The 10,640-nt window shown below is 43.4% G+C and overlaps 1 protein-coding gene across 4 annotated transcripts in view; it reads right to left on the reverse strand.

Moving 5' to 3' along the window:
- CCDC60 (coiled-coil domain containing 60) overlaps positions 1-10,640 on the reverse strand; it is a 192,057-nt gene that overhangs the window by 22,329 nt on the left and 159,088 nt on the right. For all 4 annotated transcript variants that reach the window (XM_025889478.2, XM_025889477.2, XM_073880950.1 and 1 more), the window contains 2 exons: positions 9,287-9,377; positions 4,615-4,849 (listed from right to left, as the gene is read on the reverse strand). In XM_025889478.2, coding sequence (XP_025745263.1) covers positions 4,615-4,849; positions 9,287-9,377 — 326 coding nt within the window. The remainder of the gene's footprint in view (positions 1-4,614; positions 4,850-9,286; positions 9,378-10,640) is intronic.

Raw genomic sequence — 10,640 nt, forward strand, 5'->3', positions numbered from 1 at the left:
CAGCCAGTTATATAAGGCAATTAATAACAAAAGCAAAGAAACACATTGACAACAATACAATAATAGTGGGGGACTTTAACACCCCCCTGACTGAAATGGACAGATCATCTAAGCAAAAGATCAACAAGGAAATAAAGACTTTAAATGACACACTGGACCAAATGGACTTCACAGACATATTCAGAACATTCCATCCCAAAGCAACGGAATACACATTCTTCTCTAGTGCCCATGGAACATTCTCCAGAATTGATCACATCCTAGGTCACAAATCAGGTCTCAATCGGTACCAAAAGATTGGGATCATTCCCTGCATATTTTCAGACCACAATGCTTTGAAACTAGAACTCAACCACAAGAGGAAAGTCGGAAAGAACTCAAATACATGGAGGCTAAAGAGCATCCTACTAAAGAATGAATGGGTCAACCAAGAAATTAAAGAAGAATTAAAAAAATTCATGGAAACCAATGAAAATGAAAACACAACTGTTCAAAATCTTTGGGATACAGCAAAGGCAGTCCTGAGAGGAAAGTATATAGCAATACAAGCCTTTCTCAAGAAACAAGAAAGGTCTCAAATACACAACCTAACCCTACACCTAAAGGAGCTGGAGAAAGAACAGCAAATAAAGCCTAAACCCAGCAGGAGAAGAGAAATAATAAAGATCAGAGCAGAAATCAATGAACTAGAAACCAAAAGAACAGTAGAACAGATCAACGAAACTGGGAGCTGGTTCTTTGAAAGAATTCACAAGATGGATAAACCCCTGGCCAGACTGATCAAAAAGAAAAGAGAAATGACCCAAATCAACAAAATCATGAATGAAAGAGGAGAGATCACAACCAACACCAAAGAAATACAAACAATTATAAGAACATACTATGAGCAACTCTATGCCACAAATTAGATAACCTGGAAGAAATGGGTGCATTCCTAGAGATGTATCAACTACCAAAATTGAACCAGGAAGAAACAGAAAACCTGAACAGACCTATAACCACTAAGGAAATTGAAACAGTCTTCAAAAATCTCCCAAGAAACAAAAGCCCAGGGCCAGACGGCTTCCCAGGGGAATTCTATCAGACATTTCAAGAAGAATTAATACCTATTCTCCTGAAACTGTTCCAAAAAATAGAAATGGAAGGGAAACTTCCAAACTCATTTGATGAGGCCAGCATTACCTTGATCCCAAAACCAGACAAAAACCCCATCAAAAAAGAGAATTACAGACCAATATCCTTGATGAACATGGATGCAAAAATTCTCACCAAAATACTAGCCAATAGGATCCAACAGTACATTAAAAGAATTATTCACCATGACCAAGTGGGATTTATTCCTGGGCTGCAAGCCTGGTTCAACATCCGCAAATCAATCAACGTGATACAATACATTAACAAAAGAAAGAGCAAGAATCATATGATCCTCTCAATAGATGCAGAAAAAGCATTTGACAAGGTACAGCATCCTTTCTTGATCAAAACTCTTCAGAGTATAGGGATAGAGGGGTCCATACCTCAATATCATAAAAGCCATCTATGAAAAACCTACAGCGAATATCATTCTCAATGGGGAAAAGCTGAGAGCTTTTTCCCTAAGGTCAGGAACGCGGCAGGGATGTCCACTGTCACCACTGCTATTCAACATAGTATTAGAAGTCCTAGCCACAGCAATCAGACAACAAAAAGAAATGAAAGGCATCCAAATCGGCAAAGAGGAAGTCAAACTCTCACTCTTTGCAGATGATATGATACTGTATGTGGAAAACCCAAAAGACTCCACCCCAAAACTGCTAGAACTCATACAGGAATTCAGTCAAGTAGCAGGCTATAAAATCAATGCACAGAAATCAGTGGCATTCCTATACACCAACAACAAGACAGAAGAGAGACAAATCAAGGAGTCGATCCCATTTACAATTGCACCCAAAACCATTAGATACCTAGGAATAAATCTAACCAAAGAGGCAAAGGATCTGTACTCAGAAAACTATAAAATACTCATGAAAGAAATTGAAGAAGACACAAAGAAATGGAAAAACGTTCCATGCTCATGGATTGGGAGAATCAACATTGTGAAGATGTCAATGCTACCTAGAGCAATCTACACATTCAATGCAATCCCCATCAAAATAGCACCCACTTTTTTCAAAGAAATGGAACAAATAATCCTAAAATTTGTATGGAACCAGAAGGGACCCTGAATAGCCAGAGGAATATGGAAAAAGAAAAGCAAAGCTGGCGGCATCACAATTCCGGACTTCCAGCTCTATTACAAAGCTGTCATCATCAAGACAGTTTGGTCTTGGCACAAAAACAGACACATAGATCAATGGAACAGAATTGAGAGCCCAGAAATGGACCCTCAACTCTATGGTCAACTTATTTTTGACAAAGCAGGAAAGAATGTCCAATGGCAAAAAGACAGTCTCTTCCACAAATGGTGTTGGGAAAATTGGACAGCCACATGCCGAAGAATGAAACTGGACCATTTCCTTACACCACACACAAAAATAGACTCCAAATGGTTGAAAGACCTAAACGTGAGACAGGAGTCCATCAAAATCCTAAAGGAGAACACAGGTAGCAACCTCTTCGACCTTAGCCGCAGCAACTTCTTCCTAGAAACATCGCCAAAGGCACGGGAAGCCCGGGCAAAAATGAACTATTGGGATTTCATCAAGATAAAAAGCTTTTGCACAGCAAAAGAAACAGTCCACAAAACCAAAAGACAACCGACAGAATGGGAGAAAATATTTGCAAATGACATATCAGATAAAGGGCTAGTATCCAAAATCTATAAAGAACTTATCAAACTCAACACCCAAAGAACAAATAATCCAATCAAGAAATGCGCAGAAGACATGAACAGACATTTCTCCAAAGAAGACATCCAAATGGCCAACAGGCACATGAAAAAGTGCTCAACATCGCTTGGCATCAGGGAAATCCAAATCAAAACCTCGATGAGATACCACCTCACACCCGTCAGAATGGCTAAAATTAACAAGTCAGGGAACAACAGATGTTGGCGGGGATGTGGAGAAAGGGGAACCCTCCTACACTGTTGGTGGGAATGCAAGCTGGTGCAACCACTCTGGAAAAAAGTATGGAGGTTCCTCAAACAGTTGAAATTAGAGCTACCGTTCGATCCAGCAATTGCACTACTGGGTATTTACCCCAAAGATACAAATGTAGGGACCCGAAGGGGTACGTGTACCCCAATGTTTATAGCAGCAATGTCCACAATAGCCAAACTGTGGAAAGAGCCAAGATGCCCATCGACAGATGAATGGATAAAGAAGAAGTGGTATATATACACAATGGAATATTATGCAGCCATCAAAAGGAATGAGATCTTGCCATTTGCAACGACGTGGATGGAACTGGAGGGTGTTATGCTGAGTGAAATAAGTCAATCAGAGAAAGACATGTATCACATGACCTCACTGATATGAGGAAACAAACTGAGTGTTACTGGAGTGGTTGGGGGTGGGAGGGATGGGGTGGCTGGGTGATAGACATTGGGGAGGGTATGTGCTACGGTGAGCACTGTGAATTGTGCAAGACTGTTGAATCACAGATCTGTACTTCTGAAACAAATAACGCAACATATTTTAATAAAAAAGAAAAAGAAGAAGATAACAGGAGAGGAGAAAAAGGGGAGTAAGTCAGAGGGGGAGACGAACCATGAGAGATGATGGACTCTGAAAAACAAACTGAGGGTACTAGAGGGGAGGGGGGGAGGGGGATGGGTTATCCTGGTGATGGGTATTGAGGAGGGCACGTTCTGCATGGAGCACTGGGTGTTATGAACAAACAATGAATCATGGAACACTGCACCAAAAACTAATGATGTAATATATGGTGATTAACATAACAATAAAAAAAATTTAAAAAAAAACTTCCATATTTAAAATACTAGGAAAAGACAAATCCCTAGAGACAGGAAGTAGATTTACGATTGCCTGGCGTCAGGCAAAGGAGAGGGACTGCCAGTGGATACGAGGTTTTCGTTTGGCTTGATTGAAATGTTCTAAAATTAGATTGTGGTGAGAGTTACACAACTCTGCAAATTGACTAACAGTCATTGAATTGTACCCTTAAAAAAAGTGAATTTTATGGAATGCAAATTATACCTCCATAAAGTTGTTTTAAAAAGTCAATACCAAATTTCAAAAACTTAGTATGAAAAAGACATGAAATACCTCATTAATAATTTTGTATTGATTACATGTTGAAATGACAATATTTTATATAAGTTGGGCTGAAAAAAATATTATTAAAATTTTAAAGAGAGCAATTGATGACCATGGGCTGTCTCTCACAGAGAAATTGCTTAGAGTAATCCCAAGTTATAGAGTATATTTCCAGTCTTCACTGGGGGAAAGCAAAAGGTACCGAGGAAATTGAGCAGGGCTAGGGGACCCCTGTGTCTCCTTTTTTTTTTTTTTTAATTTTTTTATTGTTATGTTAATCACCATATATTACATCATTCCCCTGTGTCTCCTTTAACTGGTGGGGGGGGGTGGAGGACGAGCAGGAGGGGTTCTTGATGTCTGGCTTCGAGGCAAAGAGTCAAAGTGGATTGGTCAGCTCTCAGGTAGGACTTACTGATGTGGAGAGGTTCTTCGTCAGGCTTGGTTGAAGATGATTCATTGTCCTCAATGTCCTTGCTGCCTGTCGCCTGGGTGATCACACTCGGGGGCTCATCTGAGCCAGGGTTCATGGAGACCATGCTGCTCTGAGGGGATGATCCTCCGCTGGTCCGAGACAGACTGAGTGTGGAGCCTCGCCGGCTTGGTTTGCGGCTGGTGACGCGGAGCACAGGAATTTTGAATTTCTTGGTCTGAAGGAAAGAGAGAAGAAAGAGGAATCTCAGAAAGAAGGGAGGGAGGACAGAATGTTGGAAGGAGAGAGGGTGAATAGGAGGGAAAGAGAGAGGGAGAGAGAAGAAAAAAGGGAGGAGGGAAGAAAGGAGGGAAGCAAGGAAAGTAAGAAAGAAAAAAAGTGAAAACCTGGCTCTGAATGTGAATTTCTTTTGGCTCTTCCCAAACACCATGACACATATCCTGGGTCTGGGGTGACCTTCTGTCACAAATCAAGATAATTTAAAGTGTGTATTATCTGAAGCAAACATGATGGGACTAATTCTATTCAGTGAGCACCGTGGTTGCCCAAGTAGTCACCACAGGAGGCCAAACACATATGCCAGTGACGTTACCAGGGACCAGAGGAGTTTTGGACTTTTGTAATGATCATCGGAGTTGATTTTTTAAACTGTGGGAGGATGGGTCTCGTGTCTCTAGCTACCTCTTGGTTTGACCCCAAATTGTATGGATCAACTTCTTGTTTACCACGTTGACACCAGGCCCTCAAAGAATGAAGATTTGTGTTTACCGGGGGTCTTCTGAAGAGTACAAGATGGGGAAAATTCTAGACCTGACATTTAGGGAAGCAGATGTGTCTGATAGGATAGCATTCTTTGGGGGCAGGGAGAGGAGCCATGGTTGTGGTGGATGGAAGGGTCTAGATGACAAGTCCTAGAAGGTAGTAAGGGGTAGGGAGAGAAAGTCTTGTAAGGAGAATGTGGACTTTTGGGAGGAAAGGAGTCAGAGAGGATGGGTGTGTGTGTGTGTTCACACCACCCTCTTGCATGATTGATATCACTTCAGGATTTACTGTGCCGGGTCATGCCTTCATTTAACTCATGATCCAAGTCTTCTAGAGGGTTCTAATATGCCCAAGGTCACACAGCTAGCAAGTGGCAGAGACAGGATGCCAGTCCAGGTCAGGCTAAGACCAACGCTAATTATTATGCCTTGCTTAAAAATACATTCAGCAATGCCCTTGTCAGGGGCATTGAAAATGCCCTTGATCCCATGCTGCTGATTCTTTTTGACTTTTGGAATGCCAGGTTTACAGTGGGGCCGAGTAGGTCCTCAGCTGCTCTAGAATAAGAGTTCAATGGTGCCCTGGGCTGTGGTTTACACTCAATTAACAGAAATGATTCTTTTTTTTTTTAAGATTTTTTTTTTTTTTTTTTTGCGAGAGAAAGAACGAGAGGGAGGAGTGTCAGAGGGAGAAGCAGACCCCCCGCTGAGCAGGGAGCCCGATGCTGGGCTCGATCCCCAGACTCCAGGATCATGACCGGAGCCGAAGGCAGTCGCTTAACCAACTGAGCCACCCAGGCGCCCAACAGAAACGATTCTATTGGAGAACATTTAAAAGGAAAGCGCTTGCAGAACGGACTAAGGTCACCTTTCAATCATCGTGTTTTGATACCCTCAGAAGGCAGGTAGGGAGAAGAGGCAGCACCAACATCTCATAAATATCTAACAGGGTGGAGAGAATTGTCTCCAGCAGGATTCATATCATGGAGTCCACTGCATGTGACCAGAAGTAGGGTTTTGTTTGTTTGTTTGTTTGTTTTAAAAATATTTTCATTTTTTATTTTATTTGTGCGCATGCGCGTGAGAGTAAGCACAAGCAGGGAGAGGGGCAGAGGGAGAGAGACAAGTAGCCTCCCCGCTGAGCTCAAGGTGGGGCTCCATCCCAGGACCCTGAGATCATGACCTGAGCCCAAGTCAGATGCTTAACCAACTGAGCCACCCAGGCGCCCCTAGAAGTAATTTTTTGATTGGCTACCTTGTGGGGCTGTGACTGCAGGTAGAACCTCGGTGCCCTGGAAGAGGGGACGGGTTTCCTGGTTGCACAGGGGAAGGACAGGGTGGGTTTACCCAGATCTCCAAGGGGGCATGTGGGCTACCGAATGACTGTGATAAAGAAAAACCAAACGCCCAAAGTTCTCTCCTTTGATAAATTAGGAGCTTGATACCGCGTCCCCTTTGTCCTGACATCACAGCTGGGGATAATACATGTATGTGGACGTCCCCTCATCTGGTCTCCTCTGGCACCCTATGAATCTCCAACTCTGGAAACCACACTCTAGCTCCGTGTCGTGTTTTGAAGGCTGAACACATTGTGTCCCAGGGACAGCCTGGAGTCTTGCAATGAGCACTGGACTCAGAGCCAGGGGACCTCAGGGGGGCCTTAAGCAAATCACTGTCCTGCCTCAGTTTCCTGACCTATAAGACAAAGAGTATGGACTGGGACGGTCTCAGAAGAGCTTTCTACATCCAGAGCTCCGGGTGGATCTTCCTTGGGCTAGGATTTCATTTTGTGCTCCTGAAGTTGCCATTAATTAAAATTCAATTAACAACCTCAGCCAGGAAATCCAAAATGAAGGACTGACACTTCTGATTAATTGAGAGTGGCAGAAAAATAAAATGTGGGGGGATGATGTGACAGGCAGTTTCAGCTTCTCGCTTGCCCTTTATTGAACTGACTCGGTCTGAATTGACTTAAATCCCCAAATGCTGCTTCTCTAGTTTTTAGATTTCACTCAGGAGCAGTGTTAACTAGCTGCTGTGTTCCACCTCGGTAGGGACTGCTTTTGGGCAACAAAAGAAAAGATTTCCCTGAGTAATTCCTTACATTTTCTTAGAAGCAGCGGCTTCCAACTGGTGGCCCATGGGGAGACATGATTAACTGCCCAGAATTTTACGAATTGGGGAGATTTTTATATAACAACCTAGGTTATTGGTCTCTCTTGAAAACGATAAGCCCTGGACTCCCATTCTCAAATGGCAAAAATGGCTAGAGCTGGGCAGAAGTGCAGGCCATTTGCCACAGACCTCACCACTCCCTATTGCATTAGACCGAACCTGATTTTTTTCATTTACTCTGTTTGCCGGGCTCTCACGAACACTGTCTTGGCCCTGACAAGTTCTAAATGTACAGAAGGTATCAGTTGCTATGTGGAGTTGATTGGAGCCTCTCTTTCAAAGTCCTCATTTTGTAGGTGCAGAAAATGAAGTCCAGGGAGAGAGAAAAGGACTTGTCTGAAGCCACACAGTGAACTGGGTCACAGTGGCTAAGCTAGGTCTCCTGACTCCTAATCGAGTGCTCCCCCATCACCAGAGTGGACCACCCTTCAGCTCTGAGTTTAACCTATAAGCTTCCTGGGGAATTCAATTTTTGGGGAGTTCTAGTGTGGTGATTCACTGCCCCCTCCATCGATTTTTGTTAGGAGTATTCCTGGAGGGCATTTTTTTTTTTTTTTTAACGTTTGTGGCTCCTAATGCTTTTTCTGTGCATCTCTGGAGACAGATGTACATAGTATCTCCATCGCAACTTTCTGTGACAAAAACAAAAGCTTTTCCTTCTCAGATCTAGGCACACCCTGGTGAAAGAGCAAGAACATAGTGAAACTCTTCATGAGGGCAATTGTAATTGTGACACCATGGAAAACATGCATTTGATGAGCTCAGTGTTTAATAAACAGCATTTCATGAACAGGCCCAGGATTCACTCTTGGCTCTGCCATGACCCAGCTGTGTGACCTCATGCAAATCAATTAACCTCTCTGAGCCCCAACTTCCTCCTCTCCCAACTGGTGATTAGAATAGTGCCTCCTGGGGTTTGTAAGAAGGCAGAGCCAGCTAATAGATCCCAAAGCACTTCTTCAGCATAGACCCTGGCCCATCACAATTATGTTAAAAAGTGGCTTCTAAAAATTATAAGCAATAATGCTTAGCATTTTAACATTTTTAGAGTGAGTTTGCATGTTGTTTCCTGAGGTTCTTGACTAGTGTCGTGAAGTAGGCAAGGCCAAGCATTATACTCACGTTGTGGGTAAAAAGGCGCAGGTGCAACCGCCCTTTCAACTACCTTTGCCTATCTACACATGACCTCTTGTCTTATTATTTTATGGTGCTTGTTTGTTGGCTAGATGAATTTGGGAAGTGTGGGGTTAGGAATAGTTTCGAGTGGAAAGAATAGACCTCTTGGTGTTCTCTTAGTGGTGAGGGCACATTCTAGTTTGTAGAAAACCCTATCCGTTGAATCGCCCGCTTCTTATTTTCTGGCTGAGTTAAAAAGAGAGAGTGAGCTCGAGAAAGAAATGACTGCTATTGATTAAAAACGCTGGAGTGAGGTGAGTCCGTTTCCTTCTGGTGACATCTTATTGAGCAGCTCCTCAGCCACCCCTCCCCTTCCCCACGAAGTGGTGTCCAGCCAAATGTCATTTCTTCTATAATCCCCCAGATAACCATTTTAATTAAAATTTACAAAAACCATCCAACAGCATGTGGTTCTGACTTCTCCTCACTCAGAGAACCAACTAGAAAAAAAAAAATTCCCATCAGAGAAAAGACCAGCAGAAACGCCTCCGGCCCAGGTTGGGGCTAGTAGCCAGACTGTAGCGTCGGGTGCTGATAGTTACCTTCGGCGCCGTGACGAAGTGCTCCCACCTCTGTCCCATGGACTTGTCCTTATTGATTTTCTTTATTGTGCTCTTGCTTCCACCCGGGTCCCTGAGTGAGAAACAGCTTAATGAGTTTTCTGTTCCCAGAGCCTCGGTTTACTACAAGTTCTTTTAGGAAATACAATAAATAGATGATGGATGGCGGCTGTTCTCTGTGATGGTTTTCCCCCCGCCCCCTGTGTGCATCAAGAAATGAGTGGGACAGTTCTCCATAGCTAGGTCTTGTCAGTGAAAATTGAGGTTAGGAGAGACCACTGCTTACAAGGTGGGGGGGAGGCAGGCGGAATGTATTTGTATGCGTTCTGCATCTATCTGCCTTTTAGACTTGGGTCCTCTCTTAGACTCCAGGGCAGTTACTCCTGGGAGTAAGCTGAAAGGCATGTTTATTTCTGAATCTCTGCCTGCTCTGGTTCCTACCAACCCCACCATGAGGGACACTCCCAAGTAACACAGAAAGAGGATTACTTGGCGGGGGGAGGTACTGGGGAGAGCTTGTGGGGCAGGTTGCACAATGAAAATCACTGGTTTGGAGTATATCGAGCAAAAGTCTATACAGTGCTACATGCAAGATGCTTTTGTGCATTCTCACTGAATCATTTCAATAAAACCTTGTGATATTGTCATTCCATTTTACAGGTGAGAGAACAAACTGGGCGGGGGGTGGGCTCAAGTCACTCATCCAGGTACAGATTTATAGTGGAACTAATGACCCTCACTTGAATGGGGTCTTCTGGGGCCCTGTACCTCATTTTCTGTTGTAATTTTATATTCTTTTTCTTAAAGCACCTATCTGCCCCCGTTTAATTAAACTTTAGATACCCTAATTCCTGGATCCTCCCCTCCTGGGTTCGGGAACTTTCTTGGTATGAGACTGAACCTCCAGCACGTTTTGTTGGTGACATGCCTATAATCCCTCATCTGAAACCCGTGGGACCAGATGTGTTGCCCTGTTGACATTTTGGGAAGGATATATGATGCATATATCATACGTTAACATAATCCTTCCAGTGGGGTCAGAGGGCAGCATCCTGTAACCAAGCACACTGGTATATATGAATATTTACACTAGGTGGGATAAAGCCTGTGAACAGCTTCAGGTCCCATTATGCTACCAGATCAGTTGGGTTCATGTCAAGTTTTGCTGCCAAATGAGTTATGGAAAAATTGAGTTTTCAGAGCCTTTTGGATTTTGGACTTGGGGCTACAGGGCAGTGGATCTCTGTTGATAAGCAAGTGGGAAGACTCAGGTTGTGCTCTTTCAATTGATCCGTCCATCCATCCATCCGTCCATCCATCCATCCATCCATCCATC

This window comes from Callorhinus ursinus, unplaced genomic scaffold (assembly GCF_003265705.2).
Source record: "Callorhinus ursinus isolate GAN/ISIS: 27379988/994484 unplaced genomic scaffold, GSC_fseal_2.0 scaffold41, whole genome shotgun sequence".
NCBI classification, from domain to species: domain Eukaryota; kingdom Metazoa; phylum Chordata; class Mammalia; order Carnivora; family Otariidae; genus Callorhinus; species Callorhinus ursinus.